Source organism: Antechinus flavipes, chromosome X, assembly GCF_016432865.1.
Source record: "Antechinus flavipes isolate AdamAnt ecotype Samford, QLD, Australia chromosome X, AdamAnt_v2, whole genome shotgun sequence".
Classification (NCBI taxonomy): domain Eukaryota; kingdom Metazoa; phylum Chordata; class Mammalia; order Dasyuromorphia; family Dasyuridae; genus Antechinus; species Antechinus flavipes.
This window is the reverse complement of record NC_067404.1, coordinates 62581066-62604511: the sequence shown is the minus strand read 5'-3', so window position 1 is coordinate 62604511 and position 23446 is coordinate 62581066. Positions and strand designations below refer to the sequence as shown.

The window sequence follows — 23446 nt, the reverse complement described above, 5'->3', positions numbered from 1 at the left end:
GAAGATAATGATGCTTTATAGGAAAAAAAAAAAGTCTTCCTGGGTAGCACTTTACTAATACTGCTGTCTTGACAACTACTACTAATAAATGCTAGAGGACTTAAATGAGGCCTGCCTGCTAGAAGCAGGACATGTGCAATTTTATTGCCAAGCTTGTAGTAACCCTGCTTGTCAATACAAAATGCCTCTTGATAAGGAACTCCGTTTGTACAGATGATTTATTTCTGATCAAGCTGTCTGCAAAGGCAGATCCCAGAGGCAGCGTGGTAAATAGTGCTGCCAATAGATTTCGTGCATAGGATATGATTTTTCCCTTGACCATCTCAGTCAGGAAAGCCAAAATGCCAAAAAACTCTTAATTGTCGGCATGTTTTTATATAGCTTCTAATTGGCATTATTTAAAAATTGTTTAATGTGTTATTTATTTTTCCAATTACATGTAAAAACAGTTAACGTTTATTTTTTAAAAATTTGAATTCCAAATTCTCTTCTTCCCTCCTTTCCCTCTCCCCTCCTTCAGCAGGCAACTAATTTGATATAGATCATACATGTGTAGTCATGCAAAACATATTAGATGTGTTGTGAAAGAAAAGACACACCAAAAAACCCAAGAAAAATAAAGTTTCAAAAACTATGCTTCCAGCTATATTCAGACTCCCTCAGTTCTTTCTCTGCAGGCAGATAGCATTTTTCACTGTAGGTTCTTCGGAATTGTCTGGGTCGTCGTATTGCTGAGAATTGCTGAGTCATTTACAGTTAATCATCCTTACAACATTGCCGTCGATACAGTGTTCTCATGATTCTGCTCATTTTACTTTTTATCAGATTATATAAGTCTTCCCAGATTTTTCTGAAAGCAGCCTGCTCTTTGTTTTTTATAGTACTATAGGATTCCATCAAATCATATACTACAACTTACTCAGCCATTTCCCAGTTGTTTGGTATCCCCTCAATTTCCGACTGTTTACCACCATAAAAAAAGAGTTGTTAGAAATATTTTTGTAAAAATAAGTCCTTTTCCCTTTTTAACTCCTTTGGCAAAGACCTAATAGTGATATTATTGGGTCGAACAGTGTGTAGTTTTGTAACACCTTGGGCATAATTCCAAATTGTTCTATAAATATTTTTAAACATCTCTTTTTTCTTCTTTTTGTTTTTTTCATCTCTTTGGGATAGAGAGCTAATAGTAGTATTGCTACATTAAAGGGTATGTACAGTTTTATAGTCTTTTGGGAATAGTTCCAAATTGCTCTTCAGAAAAGTTGAATCAGATCACAACTCCTCCAGCAGCACTTTAGTATTCTAGTATTTCCACGTCCCCTCCAACATGTCATTTTCCTTTTTTGTCATATTAGCCAGTCTGATAGGTATAAGGTTGTTTTTGAGTTATTTAAATTTGCATTTTTCTAATTTTTTAGTGATGGTTTAGAGTATTTTTTCACAGGGCTATAGATAACTTAGATGTTTCTGAAATCTGCCTGTTCATATCCTTTGACCATTTCTCAATTGTATTCTTATAAATTTTACTCAGTTCTCTATGTATTTGAGAAATGAGGCCTTTATCAGAGAAACTTGCTCCAAAATTTTTCCAGTTTTCTGCTTCTCTTCTGATCTTGGCTGCACTGGTTTTGTTTGTACAAAACCTTTTTAATTTACTATAATCACAGTGATCCATTTTATATTCCATAATGTTCTGTATCTCTTGTTTGGTCATTCTTCTCTCTTCTCTCATTCATAGATCTGGCTGGTAAAATATTACATGCTCCTCTAGTTTGTTTTTTATATCACCCATGATGTTTAAATCATGTACCTTTTGACCTTATCTTGATATATGGTGTGAGATATATGGTCTATGCCTAGTTTCTGTCAAGCTGCTTTTCAATTTTCCCAGGAATTTCTGTCAAATCATGAGTTCTTATATCAAAATCATGGATCTTTGAGTTTGTCAAACTCTAGATTACTGTGGCCATTTGGTACTGTATAGTGGGTCCCTAATCTATTCCACTGATTTACCACTGTATTTATTTAGCAAGTACCAGATTTTTTTTATAATTACCATTTTTCTAATACAATTTGAAATCTAGTACTGCTAGGCTACCTTCATTCACATTTTCCCTTGAATTTTTTATCTTCCTTGATGTTTTTTGACCTTTTGTTCTTCCACGTGAATTTTGTCATTTTTTTTCCTAGCTCCATAAAATAATTTTTGGGTAGTTTAATTTAATGACTAAGTCAATTAATTTAAGTAGAATGATCATTTTTACTGTATTGGCTAGAGCTACTCATGAGCAAGTAATATTTCTACTAGATTTATATGAAAAGTGTTTTGTAACTGTATTGTATAGTTCCTAGGTTTGTCTTGGCAAGTAGACTCTCAAGTATTTTATATTATCTCCAGTTATTTTAAATGGAATTTCTCTTTCTATCCTTTGCTGCTGGCTTTTTTTTTTTTTTTGATAATAAGCTGATAATTTATGCGGGTTTATTTTATATCCTGCAACTTTGCTGAAATTGTTTATTTTTCAACTAGTTTTTTTAGTTAATTCTCTAGAATTCTCCAAGTATACCAGCATGTCATCTGCAAAGAGGGACAGTTATGTGCCCTCATGGCCTGTTCTAAATCCTATAGTTTCTTTTTCTTCTCATTGCTATGGTTAGCATTTTGAGTACAATATTGAATAATGGTGGTGATAATGGACATCCCTGCTTCACCTCTGATCTTCCTGGGAAGGCTTTTGGCTTATCCCCATTACAGAAAATGCTTGCTGATAGTTTGGGACAGATATTAATCATTTAAATGAAAACTCTATTTATTCCTACCTTTTCAAATATTTTTAATAGCAATGAGTGCTGTATTTAGTCAAAAGTTTTTTTTTTTCTGTATCTGTTGAGATAATCATGGGTTTTGTTATTGATGTGGTCATTTATGCTGACAGATTTCCTAATCTTGAACTAGCCCTGAATTCCTAGTATAAATCCTAGCTAGTCATAGTGTATGATCTGTGTGATGTATTGCTATAATCTTGATAGTTGTTTATTTTAAATTTTTGTATCAATATTCATTGGAGAATTTGATCTAGAGTTTTCTTCCTTTTTTTTTTCTTTTCCTGGCTTAGGTATCAGCACCATATTTGTGTGTTAAAAGGAATGTAGTTTGACTCCTTCTTTGCCTATTTTCCCAAAAAGCTAAATATAGTATTAGAATTAATTGTTCTTTAAATGTTGAGTAGAATTCACTAGTGAGTCTACCCGATCCTGGGAACTTTTTCTTAGGGAGCTCATTGATGGCTTGTTTAATTTAGTTTTCTAAAATGGCTATTTAAGTATCGTATTTCCTCTTCTGTTAATCTGGACAATTTATACTTTTATAAATATTCAACCATTTCACTTAAATTATTAGATTTGTTGGCATATATATGAGCAAAAAAAACCTGCTAATAATTGCTTTAACTTCCTCTTCATTGGTGGTGAAGTCACCCTTTTCATTTTTGATACTGGCAATTTTTTTTTTAAATAGCTTAACCGATGGTTTATTTTGTGGTCGTTGCTTGTTTGTTCCTAGTTTTACTTTTTAGTTAAATGGTTTTCTTACTTTCACTTTTATCAATCTCTCCTTTGATTTTCAATTTGGTATTTAATTGGAGGGTTTTAATTTGTTCTTTTTCTAGTTTTTTTTTTTTTTAGTTGCATGCCCAATTCACTGATCTCTTCTTTCTTTGTTTTATTGATGTAACTATTTAGAGCTATAAATTTTCTGTCTCATAAATTTTGGTATGGTATCTCATTGTTGTCATTCTCTTTAGTGAAATTGTTTCTGTGATTTGTTCTTTGACTCACTTATTCTTTAGGATTGCGTTATTTCATTTCTAATTAATGTTTATGCAACTAAAAAAGCCAGAAAAAGAACACATTTAAAAATCCCAATTAAATATCAAATTTGAAAATTTGAAAATCAAAGGAAAGATTAATAAAATTGAATCTAAGAAAACTATTGAACTAATAAATAAATCTAAGAGTTGGTTTTATGGGGGGAAAAACCACAACAAAATAGATAAACCTTTGGTTAATTTGATTAGAAAAAAGAAAGAAAAAGCCAAAACACCAGCATCAAAAATGAAAAGAGAGAACTTAACCATCAGTGACAAAGAAATTAAAGCAATAATTAGGAGCTGTTTTGCCCAGCTATAAGGCAGCAAGTCTGACAAACCAACTGAATTGGGTGAAAATTTACAAAAATAAAAATTGTCCAGATTAACAGAAGAGGAAATAAATTACTTAAATTGTCCCATTTTAGAAAAAGAAATTGAAAAAACCATTAATGAACTCTCTAAGAAAAAATCTCCAGGGCTAGATGGATTCACCAGTAGATTCTACCAAGCATTTAAAGAACAATTAATTCCAATACCGTGTAAACTATTTGGAAAAATAATTAAAGATGGAGTCCTGCCTAATTCCTTCTATGACCCAAATATGCTACTGTTACCTAAACCAGGAAGAGTCAAAAACAGAGAAAGAAAAATAGACTAATTAATTTTTAATGTTTCCACAGCTCTTTATTGAATATAATTTTATTGCATTATGATTTGAAAAGTTTACATTTAATATTTTGGATTTTCTGCATTTGATTGGGAGATTTTTATGCCCTGGTACATGGTAATTCAGGTGCCCTGAACTGCTGAGGATAAAATATATTTCTTTCTATTCCTATTCAATTTTCCCCAGAGGTCTATCACTGCCTAACTCTTATAAAATTCTATTCATCTCCTTAACTTCTTTCTTCTTTATTTTATGGTTAGATGTATCTAGTTCTAAGAATGGAAAGTTGAACTCCCTAATTAATAGAGTTCTGTTGTCTTATTTCCACCTGGTAACTCATTTAATTTTTCCTTGAAGAATTTGGATGCTATACCATTTGATGCATATATATTTAATATTGATATTATTTCACTGACCATGGTACCTTTTAGCAAAATGTTTCCCTGCTTATCTCTTTTAATTAGATATATTTTACTTTTGTTTTGTCTGAGATCATTATTATTACCTCTATATTTTTTACTTCAGCTGAAACATCATAATTCTACTCCCACTCCTTACCTTTACTTTATGTGTGTTTTTCTGCTTCAAGTCTGTTTCTTGTAAACAACATCTTGTTAGGTTCTGGTTTTTAAAACCATTCTGCTATCTGAATCTGTTTTATGGGTGAGTTCATCCCATTACATCTAGTTATGATTATTGTGTATTGCCCTCCATCCTATTTTTTCTCAGTCTCCTTTCACCAGAGCACTCCCTTCTCAAAAGCCTGTTTTGCTTCCAATCACCACCTCCTCCCAATCACCCTTCCCTTTATCACTCTTCCCTTCTCTTATTCCCTTTCTCTACTGCTTCCCTGTGGGGCAAGATAGATTTCTGCATCTAAGCAAGTGTGCTAATTATTCCTTCTTTGAACCAGTAAGGTTCAACGTGGTACTGTCTTTGTCTCCCTCTTCCCTGTGTCTTCACTGTGAAAGCTCTTCCTTTCAATTTCTTTCACATTACATAATTTTATTCCACCCTACCTAACCCTTCTCCCAGTACATCTTTCTTTGTCATTCCTTAATTTTTTTTGAAATCATATCATAGTCAGCTCCTTCTTGTGCCCCTTGTCTATGCATACTCCTAACTGCCTTAATAATGGCAAGATTCTTAGGAGTTACAAGTATAATCTTCCAATGTAGGAATAAAAACAGTTTAAACTCATTGAATCCTTATTTGTTTTTCTTGTTTACCATTTTTATGCTTCTCTTGAGTCATGTATCCAAATTTGGTCTTTCTATCAGAAATGCTTGAAAGTCCTCTGTTTCATTAAATATCCATTTTTCTCCCCTGAAGAATTAGAATCACTTTTGCTGAGTAGATGAATCTTCCTTGTCATCCTAGCTCCCTTGTCCTCTAATATATCACATTCCAAGTCCTCTTACCCTTTAATATGGAAGCTGCTAAATCTTGTGTTATTGACAATATTTGAATTGTTTCTTTCCTGCTACTTGCAGTATTTTCTCCTTGACTTGTGAGCTCTAAAATGTGGCTATAATATTCCTAGGAGTTTATATTTTGGGATCTTTTTCAGGAAATGATTAGTGGTTCCTTTCAATTTTTATTTTACCTTCTGATTCTAGGATATCAGAGCAGTTTTCCCTGATAATTTCTTGAAATATCATGTATAAGCTCTTTTTTTGATCATAGTTTTCGGGTAGTCCAATAATTCTTAAATTATCTCTCCTTGATCAATTTTCCGGGTCAGTTATTTTTTCCAATGAGATATTTCACATTTTCTTCTTTTTTTAAAAAAATTCTCGTGATTGTGTTTTATTATTTTTTAATATCTCATGGAGTTGTTAGCTTCCACTTGCTCGCTTCTGATTTTTAAGGAATCATTTTCTTCAATGAGCTTTTATACCTCCTTTTCCATTTATCTAATTCTGCTTTTTAATGAGTTGTTCTCTTCAGGGGATTTTTGTGCTCTTTTACCATTAGGCTAATTCTCTTTTATTTTCTTCATTATTCTTTGTGCCTCTTCTACTAGGCTGTTGACTCTGTTTTCTTAATTTGCTTGCATCCCTCTTTTCTTTTCCCAATTTTCCCACTAGCTCTCTTATTTGGTTTTTTAAAATTCATTTTGAAGCCCTCTAGGAAGTTTTTGTGTATCCTGTCACCAATTCACAATTTTCTTTAAAGCTTTGCCTGCAGCCATTTTGATTTTGTGTTTTTCTTTTGAGTTACATAGTCTTGCTCTTCCCTGTCATAGGAAATGTCTATGGTCATGTTCTTTTTTGTTGTCATTTGATCATTTTTAGCCTATTACCTTTCTGTTAAAGTTGAGCTGTGCTCACAGAGTAGAGGGGATACTGTCCTACTCTCCTGCAGTCATAAACATCTTCTCCATCCTGGAATTGTGACTAAGGTCCCCATCCCTTTGGCGTAAGCACTTAGCGAGTGTTTCTCCTCGCCCTGGGACTGAGACCCACAGCACCATATGGGCAGTATAATAGAGCTCTGTATCCAGTGCCAGCAAAGGATCCTCTTTAATTTCCTTCTGAGAAGTTGTCCAACCCTCTCACTGCCAATGCAGTTGCCCTCAAGGCCCAGTGCTGATTTGCCGATGTCCAGCCTGTACTGTGTTCTAGGTCTAACCACCACCCTCGATTAACAGAGTTTTTCTGTCCACCTCCTAAGTTGTCTTGGACTGAAAGATTCTTTCCTCCTGACCTTTTGTTGGTCCTGCCACTGCAGAATTTTATTTTAGGGGTTATTTCAAATTAGTTGGAGGGGATTTTTAGAGAGCTCAGATGGGTCCCTACCTTTACTCTGCCATTTTGGTTCTGGCCTTTAGTCTATACTGTTAAAAGCCCTTTTTTGCTAGTCTCCTGTACTAGTTGAAACCACCACACTAGGTAGGCTTCAGTGTCCATCAATCTGACCCCAGCTCTCTCTCATCTTTCATCTCATGCTAAACAAGTATAAGTCAGATACTTGTCAGAAATCTTGGGTTTGAATTCTGGTACTGTTTATTTTTCTAGTTCTGTGACCTTGGATAAGCTACTTTTAATTCCCTCAGTTCCATCCTCTATACAATGAGAGAGCCAAGAGATGATTCTGAAGGGCCCTTTCAGTTCTCCCTTCCTTTGATTGTCTGGCCTGAGTAGCCTAAGTGAAGTGTATATCCCTGATGCACTTGAACTGGAGTCTAATAAACAACAACTTATGTTTTTAATTAATTTTTCTCCCAAACACTTTCATGTCCATTATTTAATTTGTTCTCGATAAGTGTGTGGGATCAGAAATTGAAAATGGCCTTTGGGATGCCATCTAGACCACTCTCATTCTTTGCCAAATGAGAAAGGTCAGACATTCCCTTTTTTGTCTTTGTGTTCTCTGTGCCCAGTACGTAGGAAGGTTCCATTAATAAATATTTGTTGAATTAAGAGGCTTGGCCGAGGTCACACAGCTCATAAATAGTTGGAACAAGGATTAGGACCAAGGTCATCTGCTCCACTAGGACAGGTATGGTGCCCATTATACAGATGAGAAAAGTTGAGGCTCCAAAGAGATGACTTGTTCAGGGTCACATGGGCCAGGTTTAGAACTGAAGTTTCCTGACTTTCCAAGTGAGAGCTTTGGCCACGTTGCGCCCCGCTGATATGAGTGCTCAGGAGAAGTTGGGTCCCCAGTTTATTGTATGAGAAGAACCAGGAATCAAGCTTCTGTGCAGCCCTTAAATTAATCTTCACTATCTCCATTGTGCTTTCCAAGCCATCTTGTGAGAGGGCGACATATTTAGCTATTCCCAGTACCTCATTTTATTAAGAAGGCTATAAGATTCTCCCTCGCCTCCTTGCTCTCAGTTAATAAGGGTCTGTTTGTTGTTAATCCTAATCTAAATGTTCATTAGACTTTGGGGGATTTTCCATGAATGGAATTGTTTCTTGTTTTGTTGAGTGTGTTTATTTCCTCCTCCTTTACCAGTTTCACTTGTGACAGAGTTTTTGACCTTGCAAACTCAGACTTGATCATCTTTACTCTGAGGGATGTTTTCTATGGTGATTCTATTAGCGGCCAACCTTTGAGCACTGGAATAATTTAGCTCGCTTCATTATATTCTCCCCTGTTAGAACTAGATTTTCTCCCTTGTCCCTTTGCTTTGATAGATTTTCAGAATTTCCACCTTTCACATATGCTAATATCACTGGGGCTGTTTCTGTCTCGGCCTGCAGAATGAAGAAGTCAGATTCATGGAAAATGAGCTGGAGATTCAGAAACAGAAGTACTTTAAACTCCAGACATTTGTGAGAAGCTTGATACTAGCCATGAAGACTGACGATAAAGAACAACAGCAGGTAAGTCCGAGAAGAGACCGGGAGGCTGCAGTGTATCATGATGAGAAGTGGGACGCACTACTACTTTCCTGCATATTCTGTCACATCTATTCTTCCTTCTGGTTTTGCACTGAAGAAGGGTCTGTCAGGCTAGGATTTGCCCTCTCTCTCTCCCCACCCCTGCCCCGGGGACATGATTTCATTCACTTCCTCTTCAGGCTTTGGGCATAATCCTTTTGTGGAAAGACAAGATGACGGACCGGCACATTTGGTCAGTTTGTATCCTTGCCTTTGGATGGGGAATCATGAGACATCCTTAAAATGCTAGTGATTCAGGGACATATCGGTGGGCACCATTACCTTTTTTATATTTGAACTGTTGAAAGGAAGAGCTTTGCCCTCTTTTCATGTTTTCTAATAATTTCTTAATCTTGCTAGGATGAATTTTTCACAAAGCCCTTTCCGCTAAAATGGAGCTAGGTCTTACCATATGATGGATCACTAATCTGGGCTAGAACATAGGACATATATTAGCAGCTCAAGGAACAAAGAAGCTTTTCTCAGGGAATGTTCTTCAAGGTATAAGAAATCCTAGGGCTCATTGCGTTTGTGTCTTTGTCCCAAGGCAGGGCCACAGTTAGCCCATTCCAAGAAACTCAAGGATCAGAGGATCATAGACCTCTAATGAAAACATCTTCGGATGCCACCTGATCCAACTCTTTCATTTTTCACCTGAGGAAATTGAGGCTCAGAAAAGGGAAGTGTCTTGCTCGTGGTCACACATATATTATGGGGCAGAGTGTGGCTTTGTACCCAGTTCTCTTCACTCCAAACCCAGCGGTCTTCTCTCTTACATAATGTGGAAGATCCGGTTGTCGCCCAAGTCTAACAGGCCGTGCCTCTCATAAATTCCTTTCTCTGCACTCTAGAGGAAACCTCAGCTAGGAAACTTAAGGCCAGAGGTAACTCATTCACCAGAGTTAACCCAGTCTTCTTCTACCTGCCCCCAGCCTCAGTTCAATCAGCCTTCTAATTACCCCTACCAACTTGGTTCAAGTGAATTGCTCTCAATCACATGTATGTAATGGGACTCTATTCTCAGAAAGCTCAAGTATAGGCTCTAAGGATTCATGGCGGTGCTTTAGAATACAGGCCCAGGGGCATTATATGGTCTGGATAATTGTAAAGAACAAAATATGATCCAATTCTGGGCCTGACCTTCGGAAAGTGGTCCTGGACTCCAAGGCCATAGTCCTAAGAATTCAGTTATGCAGTCGATTTGGAATCACCAGTGGTATTTAAACATGCGAACAGACACATTCATTTTTAGTTGAAAAAGAAAAAGAAAGCTGTTCCAAATTCTCATGTGACCCACACTCTGTGCTGCAATGATTCCTTTGACCTCTGGGTAAGACACTTACCTTCTCAGTGCCTTAGTTTCTTCAGATGCAAAATGGACATCGTGATAATAATGTCCAGTAACTCTTGGGAGTTGTTGTGAGGTTCCGATCTATGAAAGGGGGTTTGCAAACTGTAAAAGTATCAAAGTAGTGTGAACCGATCCGCATCGTTATTATTATTGTTTCTGTTTTTAGTATTATTACCAACAGTGAGTCAAACCTTCTCCTTTTCCCTCTTCTCCAGTAAGGGAGCTAGAGGTATAGAAACATGGTGCTGATAGCGGATACCTGAATAATGAATAAAGGCCTCTTGGTGTCTAGTGATTAGCCTGGGATTCTCAAAGTGTGGTGTGCAGTGGTCTTCAGGTGGCCTAAGGACTGTTTGTCTTGTTAGCATTTCTATTGTCATGTGACTATAGTTCCGTTACTGGAAGGAAGGAATAAATTTGACATTTAATAATTTTGAAATAGACTATAATATTGTTAGCATATCATAAAGCAGTATCGTTTTCTTGTGAATCCTGACGACTCAGTTTTGCTTGTCTTTGCCGTGACAGAGAGAAACAGAAAGGGCAGGTGAGGCACAGAACTTTTTGCCCTAACAGTATGTTCAGGGGCTGAAAAAGTTGGAGAATCCTTGGTGAAAGAGAGATTGCAGGTTCCCTGGGTTTCTAATCCATGACAATAAGGATGACGATGAGCACCATACCATAGCCCCAGACTATTATAGACGTTGGCAGCCGCAGCCATTACACCAGTTGTTTTTACACAGCTGGTTTTCTTTATTGCGAGGGATGGTTGAGTTTCTGGTGGGGAGGGGAGGGATATTTTGAAATGGCTGATATAAAAACCAAAGGCATCACTAAAAGTTCTCTAAAACAAAGAGAGAAAAAAACTGGTTCCTGAAGACACATGATAAAAGCTCTTTCTGTCTTCTTGGTAAAGAGGTCAGGGACCATGGGCTCTAAATGTTGCATATTCCCTCAGACACAACCAGCTATGTTATGTGGTTTTGCTTGGCCCATGGGGAGCAAGGGCATGGCTAGGAGGAAATGTCTATTGTGAAAAACAGAAGACATCAAGGAAACTTAGAGTGTGTGTGTGTGTGTGTGTGTGTGTGTGTGTGTGTATGACACAGAGAGACAGAGACACAGAGAGAGAGAGAGAGACAGACAGAGACAGAGACAGAGAGACAGAGATAGAGAGGGGTGGATCTATCAGCTTTCTTCCCTGAACTTTGATTCTTTCACCTTTACATGAGGGTAAAGAGCAATAACTATCAAAAAGTTTGCCATTCCCCCTCACCCATGCCTCTGCCCCTCTCCACCCCCACAGGGGCCTCTGATTAACATTACAGAGACTGATATGGGACTAGCTCGGCCAGACTCCACTTGTCTCCGCTTGCAAGACCTACAGCAATCGAAGGGAAAGCAGTATCAGTAAAGTCACTGGTTTACTTTCTTTGTTCTGTAATATAGGCAGTGAAACTAGTCTGGAAATTTGTTCAGGGTATTAATATTAAAAGCCAAGGTCACAGTAAGACATTGAAAATCACCACTTCTTAGTCAACTTTATGCCTCAGCACTCGGTTTTATTTGTTTTTCTAAACATATACATACACATCCGTAAATAAATATAAATAGGGAGACATGTTGCCTCTGAGACCCAAGTCTTCATACTTCACGAGACACTGACATTAGTCAGTCATGGGTAATTCAGTGTTGAACAAATACATAATCCTCTTCCCAGACTTGAAATTATTACTCCTAGGTTTGATAATGCAGTTGTCTCACGTCCTTTTGGCCCCTGCTATATCTCCTGAAAATCTTAACAAAAGGTCTCGTTAGTGTCTGTTGCGGCGGTTTGCCTTCCTTAATGAGGATGCGTGGCAATTACAAATTGAACTAAGTCCAGTCGTTTATTTTGCACAGATTCTGTCTAGCCAGTGCCAGTAATGACTTCCTTGTATCTGACCTTGGTTAGAGGTTAACCAACATGCCGGAGATGAAAGTCTCTGCATCCCGTTACTGGGATACGGCGTCTGAGAAGGCACGTGGCACTTTGGAGATGACCTTTCTGTATCAGTAATCTCCATTTCAGCCAGAAGTTTAGACTTTGCAACTGAGCAAAATAAATGGCAGCCCTGCTTCGGTAATGAAAGCCTCATTTCCACACAGGTCTTAAAGTAACTTGGCTAGGTCTCTGTCACATAACCTATCCAAGGAGTATGTTTCTCATCTCGGGCATGGGAGGCTAAAATGCATTTTACCTTTTTTTTTCTTTTGCCCGGGGTCATGCAGCTAGGAAGCTTTAAGTATCTGAGGTCAGATTTGAACTCCTGACTTCTAGCCTGTGCTCTATCCACTGAGCCGCTTAGCTGCCCCTCGGTTTGCCTTTTCAAGGAAGGAATCCTGCCTTATCTCATCAGAAGATCTTATGTCTTCACACAAGTCCTTTCTTGAATTTGTTCACATTCCTTAGTCTTGGACCCCAAGTAAGGACTGCAAATTGCCTAAAGCTACCATGTTGTTTTCAGTTGAGGGAATGGCCAAATGGCTCCTTGATTTCCAAGTCCTAATGGCAAGATGGCAGTGGAGAAGCCAGCCAAATAAGACCATTTGTTTGGAATGGGCAGATACTAGTTCTGCTCATTCTGCCAAAACAATTGGCCAACGGCAGAGGTGAGTCCCCGGTGGTCTGCCCAGGCAGCCCGTTTGCCACACGTCCTTCCAGACAGATCATTTAACCGTCTGGATTCACCGGTGTGTCTGTGTCCCGAGTGGTTACCGAGTCACCTGTGGATCGAGCCATGGCTCGTGGAAAGGATGCCTGGTCCATTTTGAAGTTGTCATCTGCCGAAGGCACTTATTCTCCCACCAAAATGCAAAATCGTTTGCAGTGAAATGGAAATTGTCTCAGTGATGGAGAGCATAACTGGCACTGGCAGAGTTTAATAAGGCCCACAATTTTCAGGCTCTTTAACGATGATTATCAGGCCCTACTGCATTAGTCGTGACAAACTAGAGCTGCCTCGAGCTCTCCAAAGTACTTCTTGGAGAATGGTTACTCATCTTCCTTCCTGATTTTCCCTTTGTCCAGAGTACCTCTCGTATAATCCATGCTCCTCAGTATCTCCTGCTTTATAATTATTAAATTGTCAATGAAAATTTCCCTGTCAGATGAGAAACGTGTTCTGTTCTCACCAGAAAACCATGCAGACAGAGGCTTCTTTCTCTAAATCCCTAGGAATAAATCCAAAATGAGATGCTTGCAACTTTTAACATAAACCTAGGAGAATCTGTCCATATACTAATCCAAAAAAATTGATTTTTTTTTTCTGACCTAGGCCCTGCTGTCAGATTTACCTCCTGAATTAGAAGAGCTGGATTTCCATCACGCCTCGCCAGAGCCTGATGATACCTCATTCAGTTTGTCTTCTTTATCAGAGAAAAATGCCTCCGACAGTTTGTGATTCGGGGAGGGGGAGGGATGGGGGGCAATCTATGCCGCAGCCTTTGGGCTGCCTAACAGGTGTGCATTTCAAGATAACTGCATTTTGTTGCCTGATACCCTTCAGTTGGAAAAACAAATTGAGGGAAGCAGACAGATTCTGTGAAGGATGGACATGATAGAACGGTTGCAATTTAGAGTGAAAAGAAATATGGGATTTAAAAGCTTAGTGTTTGGGGTTTGGGGCTTTTTTGTAAATTGAGGAAGTTCTACGGGGAAAGCTTTATTTAATTTTTAGCAGTACAGCCATGAGATACTTAAATGTCTAATTTTGGAGAGATTTTGGTTTTCTTTTGTTTTGTAGAAGAGTCTTATTTTGAACAGTAGCTTTAAGCAGGGAACCAAGAATGCAAAAAAAAAAAAAAAAAAACGGAAAAAAAGAAAAAAGAAATAAAGGTATTTCGACACTACCTGTCAAGACGATCGAGCTTGGCTAGCCTGGTTTTTGTGGCCTCCCTCTCTCTCCTCTCCTCTCCTTGTAATCCACACACACTTGTACTCAGGAAAGCTGGCTTAGGATTGAACATTAATGTGAAAAACCAGTTTGAGCCTGGCTGAGTGTGGGGAGTGATTATGGGACCCCTGTGAAAAGTTCATTAAATCAGAGATTGAACCGGAGAAGTACTCGCTAGCATGTGATCACATCATGTAAGTTGTTGCTATCCTTCCATCCTCTTACCAAAATGTCTGGGGCAGGGCAGGGGCAGACACCGGGGAAGATTAATTCCATGACTTCAGTCCAATCAATTATTAAATGTCCCGAAACAAAAGCACAACTGTTGTAAAAGATTAGACTCTTAATGGGAATTCTTGATCGCCACAGATGGCCAGTATCAGTAGGATTCACACTGAACTGGTGAATTTTGGAAATCAGACTAGATCAAGTGTTGCAGGAATACCCCATCCTCATCACTGCTTCCATAATGTGTATCAATTTATTATGCTTCATGAAACAGGAAAAGTCAAGGTAAGCTACTGCAGTTTTCCTCTCAAGTTGCTCTGAGAGTCTGCGTAGGCCCCCTACAGAATGTGTACAGTGCCATCAGCCAAGGATGCCCGCCGTCCTCCCAAAGCTGCCCTGCTCTTGTTAACGGGAGCCTTGGAATTTCCTGGATGCCATTTACTGAGCATTCAGGCCAGTTGGGCATGTTACCCAATTGTTCTATTAGCAGGCACCAGATGGCAACTCGCTGTCGAAAAGACTTGGCTTCCTGAGCACCAGATGGTATTACTGAGACCTGATACAGGTAAATGCCAACTTGTCCCCAAGCACACGGTGCTTTGTGACTTGGCGGTGTGGAACTGAGTCGCACAGTTAAATACAGGACGGATCGGTGTGGTAGGTGGCTGCCTCGGTCGTTTCCCTCTAAGTACTAAGCGTGTTGTTATCGAAACCAGATTGAACCCCTGAAAAGACACAGATATCTCCCTCTGACTCCACAGAAGGGCTTGTGAACTGTATTCAGCCCCCATTTCCCACATAGTGTATGGACACATATGTGTGTGTCTGTGATCTTGTCCATTTAGGGAATTCCCTTTGTGGGAAATCTTTCCACTGAAATACATCATAACCAATCTAGGATATGAGTTAATCCTAAGAAGTAGCCTGAGGCAAAATAGAAATTGGATGACTTGCTAGGATATGTGTGTGTGTGTGTGTGTGTGTGTGTATGTACACACACACAGACATATATATTTATATACATTTCTTTAATACTGTCAGTGACCATGCTTTCACTAGCATTCCCTTTCCAAGCCTCCCGTTGTTTTGAAGTCAGTCTTTAAGACTTTGTTACAGCTAACGAATTCAGCAAGCTGTAGTCAGCCCAATAACGTCCTTCTCCCAATGAGTTCTCAGATGACGTATGTACAGCATGTGCCGTGGGACTCGTACCTGCAACCTTCCCACATTGTGGTATCTATCAAAGAACGTGCCCTACTGACAGAGCCTTCAGGAAACCAGGTACATGTCCACATCGTGGGGAGACGGCAGAGGAAGACTTAATTTGAGGGGGTGTGCTCGTGCGTGTGACACACACAGGTACACACGGAATTGGACTCTCTCTATGCCTCCCACCCTTCCCACAATCCAAATTACATCAGTAGACATGGATATGAGTAAGGCCACAGAATCCCACATATTAGGATAAACTTGGTCATCTCACGTTGACTTCCCTGTGGGGCACAACACTCATGATACAGAGCGGATGGAAGGAGTCGGCTTCATGTGATAGCTGTAGGAAAGGAGATCCCAGATTGTCCGGCCTGTCTAAAGGCTTTGGCAGTCAGCGAGTTTGCCTTCGGTATCAGTGAAGGAACACGTGAACTCATTATTCCGGATCTCCCACTAAGGGTTCCTGTTGCTTTTCATTTTGGGCTTGTCCATGGCTTCCCTTACGTCCTCAGAAGAGGACCCACCCCTTTAGTGACCTAGAAGCCATCCTCCAGCTCGTCTGACTAGTAGTCTCTGGGCTTTTTGCCATACCTCGATCTCATCATCCAACTGGCCTACTACCCTTTTCAGTCTTGTGTTTCCATAAGGCCTTCACCTCTGCTTGTGTGTGGATGTAACCCAGGCTTATTCCAAAATTTCTGGTTGGGGCCCAGTGACGGAGCACGCGTACCATTGAAGGACCAGCTCCTGAAGCATGTAGAAGCCCACCACCAATGGGCTGGCTAGTGGGTTACGAGTCCTTTGACCACAGCAACCTAAGAAATGAAGAATTCTCCTTCCTTCCTTATTTTAGTGTAAGCTCTTCTTGTTTTATTCTCACTGTAAATGAAGATGGCCGATTAGCTTTTCCATAATAACCTTTTGCATGCTTGGACCATAATGGTCACCTCAGCCTCTTCTTCTCAAGGCTAAATAATCAATCAGTCAACAGATATTTATTGAGCGTTTGCTCTTTATGAGACCCCGCGCTCTCTGCCGCATCCTAATTCCCGAGACTGCCAAGAATTCTTTCCCGTTAACTGTTTCAGTGGCATTCGTAAAAATGATTTCATCTGCAATAGAACAGATTAAACGTTAAGAGGTCTCCCGGCGGCAATTCCCAGATGGAAGTATAGGATACGCTTCTGAGGGGGATCCGAGGACTCCTAAGACCCCAGTCTGCATTAGTGTTCAGAAAGAGGGGAGCCTACGGCAACTCCATCTCCCGAAGACGTGGCATGCTGGCAGGCTGGTATTTGCACCATTCAGAACAACTTCACTCATCACCGGTGGAATTAAGATGCTTCTAAATTGGGACACGGTCCGTCTCTAGCCGGAAATGGCAACACTACACTGCTGTTTCTGGGCAGGAAGAAGGGTTAGAGTTGGCAGATTGTAATTATGCACATTGGAGTTGGAAAAGGATGCCAAGGTCAAATATGCTATTAATAAACTATGAGACCCAAAAGGATGGGCTCCCAGGAGGAATTGCAGTAGAGGGGAAAGAACACTGGGCTAGGAGGCCCAAGTTTGGAGCTGTGTGCCCACAGGCCAGTCTGTTACTCTGTGCGCCTCAGTTTGCTTCTCTGTAAAATAAAAGGATTGGTCTCCAAGGCACCTTCCCATTCTAACGTATTGTGGTTGATTTGACTGAGGTTTGAGCAAGGGAAAATTCCTGGATAAATGGTACAGGGAGCCTTCTTCAAATTTCACTACTACAAAACACACTTTTTCTTTTGCAATATGTTGTTTCTGTTATACTGCCACCGGGTTGTCATCATTGCACCTCAGGCTTGAGAGGTGGAAGGGACTTTGTCTAACCCTCTCACTTTTTTCGAGGAAATGGAGACCCAGAGAAGGGAAAATAACTTGCCTGGCATCATCTAGTAAGTTAATGAGTGCTTGGTTGCTTGGTGATTGTCCTTTGTTCCCAAAGAAGACCGAAATGGCATTGTTATGTTAAGTTAGCCAAGTTAGTGACTTAGAGTTAATAAGAAGGTAAGGACTAGAACTCAGGTGTCTAGATTCCCAACTCAGCCCTTTTTCTACTCTAAGCCAACTTTGTTTTTCTCCATCTTGCTGATGGAGGCCATCAGGGTGAAGTGAGCTAGTAAAAGTCTGAGGCCGTACTTGAATTCAGGTTTTTCCGACTCCATGCTGGTGTTCTCTTCACTGTACCACCTAGCCGCCCTTGAAAGCCAAGTCTTCGAGAAAGAATCCCTGCTGCTTCTCCAGAAGATCCAGGCCAACCTGAGAGCTGCTTCTCCATTTTGATGTCTGCCATGAGCTCAGGATCCCCATGAGTGCCGCCATCAATTTCAGGCAAGTCCCCATAGAGCAGCTATGAGAAAGTAAGAGGCCTTGGAGGCCAGGCACACAGTGGGGAAGGTAAGAAGTAAATGGACCTCCCCAAGAAAACGCGTGATGGCTTGTAGTAGGCTCAGCTCCTCTGACCAGAACCATTTTGATGGTAGGCACTTCATAGCAATGTTGAAAATTGTTGGCGAAAGCTCACAAGGGGGCCGGTGATGCTTCTTATCCATTCTGTGTTCTTCTCTGCTAGGGCTTTGAAAGGTAGCTGAACAGTATTACCCTAAGGACCCCTCACATTCAGGAATCATGTTAGAGATCTGGCAGGGAACAGTGGTGTATGTATGTGTGTCTGAGGGGTGGCGGGGGAGGGGGGAGTTCATTGTATTTTGAAAGTCTCCTGTTTCTAGTTTGGCCTTGTTGGGTCTTTAGGATTCAGTCCACTTTCCCTGAGCGGGTCTCTTCCTCTTTCTAGCTGGATGCCCTATATTCACATTTAGAGAAATGCTCAGAGTTTGGACAGTTGACTTCTGGGGAATCTCTTTTTTGGCCGGCTGCCATTGTTATTTAGCTCCTCAGGCTGTGCGATAAGGTGTCTTCTAGCTCCAGGTCCGATAGGTCTGGATCCATTGATGCCGCCTTGTGGTGCCGTCACCCAACGTTTGTTCATTTGTTCATTGCCACATTCCAGATCAATTAGCAAATGCCCAAAGCACGGGTAAGAAGACCTAACTGTGTTAGCAGTCGGCATCATCCTTGGCGGATAGCACTGTACCATCCACATCCCAGGGCAACGCTACGGGATGCTCTCAAGAAAGCCCCTACCGACTTCCGCGCCAACAACTAATGTACCTCTGTCTGAAACGTAGCAATTTAAGAACCGATTTGTTAAAGGGGATATTTCCAAACTTCTAGGCCATATGAAGGTTTGATTTCGCATTAACTTGTTGAGTTAATGATTTTTGCTATTCCGCGTCCCAGGTCGTGCTCACTACCTCTGAAACACTACCATTTAAAGCCACATCAGACTGTAATGTGAACTTTTGTAGGCTTTTTATTTAAACTTTTATAGGCAATAAATGATTTCCAACAAATACACATCTATTTCTTCCTTTGCTCATTTTCTAAGCTTTTGTATTTCATGCAAGTTTTATTTTCATTCTCAGTAGCTTTTTTCCTTCCCAAATAAATTGCTCATAAAAAGGGAAATAAGGCAGGGGGTGGTGATGGATTGAGAGTGGGGGGGAGGGGGCGCCCAAGGGGAGAGAAGTGGAAAACACAGAACATTCGATTTGTGACTTGGTTGACTTCCAAACAGAGATGTGTGTGTTGCTCTTAATAGACTTGAGCAGAGAACTGTTCCAGTACCAAGGAAATAAAAGGAATATTCCCTAATAGACAACAGACTCTTGTTTGAGATAGAATATGCAAATAGGAAATCCACCATGTGCAATGCAACAGTGTGAACAAAGACAAGTGTTTTTCTCAAACACTGTTTGTTGTCCTCCTCCGAGCACCCAAATCCTCCTGCCTCCTTCTGCCGCCAGTTGTGTGTGCTTTCAATTCGGAGGAAACACATCCCTTCCTTGTCAAAACTTCATGGCAATTCAAAACGTCCGTGCTACTGAGGGGGTGGGGGTGGGAGTGGGAGAAGGGAACAGTCACTTAATAAGGACCTACTGTGTGCCATGCATCATGCTTAGTACTTTGCAAATATCATTTTATTTGATCTTCACAACAACACAGGTGGGTGGGTGGGGGTAATAGGTGTTATTATGATCCCCATTCTACAGTTGAGGAAACTGAGGCAGACATCATCAAGAATATTACAAGAAGCGGAAAGATGTGCACAGGGGTTCCCCTCATCGTACAGCCTATTTCCTCATGTGTAAGGGAAAGGTTTAGGCTCAGTGATCTCAAAGGTCCTTGGTTCTTTTGCTCATATCTCTGAAAATATTTTGTTTTAAAAGGAATAGCATGGAGATTGTTTTCAAAACAATGGGTAGCAGAGCAAGTTGGCTTAAGTTTGAGATTTGGGAATGAATTGTGTCACAAAATGGAATCCTATAATACATAATCCATATCTATATTTCTCTATCTATCTATAGATAGCTAGATATAGATATATGAGATAACTTACCGCCTTGGGTGTGTCCCCACCAGACAAGCCTTCTTCATGTATCCAAGATGTTACCAATTGATGAAAGCTATTACACTTACACTAAAAAGCTCAGGAGTAAATCTTACATTAAAGAAATATTGTGTGTGGGGGGAGGGTTGTTTTGTTTTCCCATAAAGTTCCCTATATGTGTGGCTATCGGTTTACATGAAGGGTTCAGAATAATGTGACTTAGAAATCCATGACACTTTGTTTCATCCTTAGAACTACCTACCATTAGTCGCATGCCTAGCTGAACTAGGGGAATCGCTCAACAAACACTTCTTAGTTGTCTCGCCGTGTCAGGCGCTGTGCTAGATGCTGGAGACAAAAAGGAAAAGGAAAAAAAGAGACCCTTCCCTCAGAGTCCTCACGTCCCAGTGGAGCCAATAGATTGCCCATGACTTAAATAGAAAATAGAGTAGATGACTTTGGAAGGGAAGGCTCTATTAGCGGGAGGCTGAGGAACAGGTCCCCTACATTAGGTAATACTTGAGCTGAAAGTCTCTTAAGAGGTAGAAGCATTTTATCCTTTTTATCCTTCAAAGATCCATGACCTTGTGGGTTCAGGTACTTCTTCCATAAACGCAAATCATAATCTCTCTGAATGGACTAGTGTTTTGGAGAGGGAGGGGTTGGGAACTCCCAGTGTGGAAAGTCTATCCGTGATGCAAATGGTAACTAAGGTATAGTCTGAGAGTCTTGTGTAGCCTGCTGAAAGATTAAGCAACTTGCCCGGGGCCACACAATATCTTAGCTAAGATTCGGGGCTTGACTCCAAGAGCACCTCCCTGGCTTGCCTCTCACCCTGTGATGACTCAAAGTCATGGTGATGACTGTGGCCAACCCTAGGAGGGGCTGCTCTGAACTTAGACAGCCTAGCTAGGTCCAGGAAGAGCACTGGTATGGAAGGGCCATCTCTCACAGGTTTTACAAATCGTGTGAATATTGAATTCTCCTGTGAAAGAATGATTGATATCAAACTCTCATTCTACTCAGATACTCAAATGAATCCTTTATGCCATTGATTTAGGAGTTGCTTTCAGTTATGAAGATGGCAGCCTGGCCTTGCTGGCCCAGCCAGTGTGACTCTTGTCTATACCCTGCCCAGAGTTCACCACAATATATTTTAGTCATCGGATCTATCCAATATCATTTAAATAAAATAATATTATGTGTAGTAATAATATATCAGTGTAGTCTTCTTTTAAAGATCCTTTGTCACACTATTCTCAACTCAGTTGTCAAAGTGATCTCAAAGCACAGATCTGATTGTATTACCTATCACCTCAACCACCACTCAGTAAACTGCAATGGCTCCCTATTCTCTTCATAACCTGGGCTCTTGCTACTTTTCCAATCTACCTGCACCTTCTCTCCTCATATACTTTGACACACGACACAATATCTCCCGGTTCCAAGCTTTTTTACTGCCCGTTTCCCAGACCTTAGAAAGAGCTAGGTGGTGGATGCAAGACTCATCTTCCTGAGTTCAAGTCTGGCCTTAGTCCTGAGTTCATCGTGATTCTAGACAAGTAATGTCGTTTCTCTCAGTTTCCATTTCCTCAACTTTTGGGAGAGTTCCGTTTTTCAGTTGTGGTTGACTCTGTGGCCCCATTTGGGGTTTTCTGGCAAAAATACTGAAGTGGTCTGCCATTTCCTTCTTCAGTTCATTTTATAGCTGAGGAAACAGGCAAGGAGAGTAAAGTGACTTGCCTAGGTTGCACAGCTAGTAAGTATCTAAAGCCAGATTTGAACTCAGGAAGATGAGTCTTTGTGATTCTAGGCTCAGTGCTCATTTAGCTGCCCTTCTTCAACTTTAAAATAGGCAGAATAAGAGCACCTACTTTCCAGGGTTGTTGTGAGGATCAAATGAGACAATTTTCGTACAACATGCAGCGCAGTGGCTGGTTCATAGTTGGCACTTAATACTTACATCCTTTCCTTCCTTCCCTCCCTCCCTTCCTTCCTCCTTCCTTCCTTCCCTCCCCCCTTCCCTTTCTTCCTTCCTTCCTCCCTCCTTCCCTCCCTCCCTCCCTCCCTTCTTTCCTCCCTCCCTTCCTTCCTTCCTTCCTTCCTTCCTTCCTTCCTTCCTTCCTTCCTTCCTTCCTTCCTTCCTTCCTTCCTTCCTTCTTTCCTTCCTTCTTTCCTTTCTTCCTCTCTCTACCTCCTAGCTTCCCTGGCCTCATTCAAATATCAGCTAAAATTCCACCTATAAGAAGCCTTAATGTTTGGATACAGTTGTTTTGCTTTTCTTTGTATTTGCCAGCACTTAGCACAATGCCTGGAATATAGTGAGTGCTTAATAAATGCTGGTTGACTTCTTCCTAATTTAGCAACTTCTAGAAGATGTGGTCACACTACATCATCTGTAAGGTTCGAGCTACCTTGCATCTCAAATCCATGGAATCTCTTAGAACTTTAATTTTCCTCCTACCTCTCATTCCCAATAATAAATTGGGTCTCGAGGGCCCACCCTCAGTATTGTGAAAGGAAAGATTTGAAGTCAGAAGGCCCAAGTTCAAATTTTGGCTCTGCCACTTATTAATGTGGCATTTGGCAAGTCACTTGACCTTTGTAGGTCTCAGGCTCTTCGTGGCCAGCTCCCCTTTTAGCTCTAAAAGCTATGACCCTTGGCTTTAGAGACTAGAGCAGTAGTTCAAGGCCCGGGCTCCGCACAGCTCAAGTTGGGTGGGACCAGACTCATGACCATCAGGGCAGTTCCCTTTATTCGAGGCCTGTATAAAGGCCTCACGTAGTCTGAGTGTCCAACCCCATCTCGGTAGTGCTTGTCCCTGGCCACAGAGGGCTGGGTAAGAGATTGTGGGCAAATGACCGCAGCCTGCCTTTACCTGATGTGGTTTGATTTAGGAACTGCTGGGAAAGCCATCCTCTATGTAAACTTGGCTTTGTTGAAAGAGAGCTTTGCTCCAAGTCTCTGGCTTTACAGATGAGGAGATGGAGGCCCCAGAGCATTCTGGAGGTGAAAGAGAGCTCAATGGTCACCAGGTCCAACTCACACCTGAAAAACAATCCATGCTCCGGTGGAGTCCTCAGGAAGTCAGCCATCCTTTGTTGGAAGCCCTTCAGTCAGGGGGAGCCAAAACCTCCCAAGGCAGCCCATGCCATTTTTCAATAACGCTAATTGTTGCAAACTGTTTCCTAATGTCAAGTCCCAGTTTGCTTCTTTACAACTTCCACAAACTGCTCCAAATTCTGCCCTCTGGGGCCCAGCAGAACAAGTCGATCTCTCTTGCATAGGATGGCTATCAAGAAGTGACTT

General features: G+C 40.7%; 1 protein-coding gene across 4 annotated transcripts in view; it reads left to right on the top strand.

Annotated features, from left to right (window-relative positions):
• HDX (highly divergent homeobox) overlaps nt 1-19103 on the top strand; it is a 108988-nt gene extending 89885 nt beyond the window's left edge. For all 4 annotated transcript variants that reach the window (XM_051967877.1, XM_051967876.1, XM_051967875.1 and 1 more), the window contains 2 exons: nt 8751-8873; nt 13599-19103. In XM_051967877.1, the coding sequence (XP_051823837.1) occupies nt 8751-8873; nt 13599-13724 (249 nt within the window). In that variant the 3' untranslated portion in view covers nt 13725-19103. The remainder of the gene's footprint in view (nt 1-8750; nt 8874-13598) is intronic.
• Nucleotides 19104-23446: the final 4343 nt, after the last annotated feature.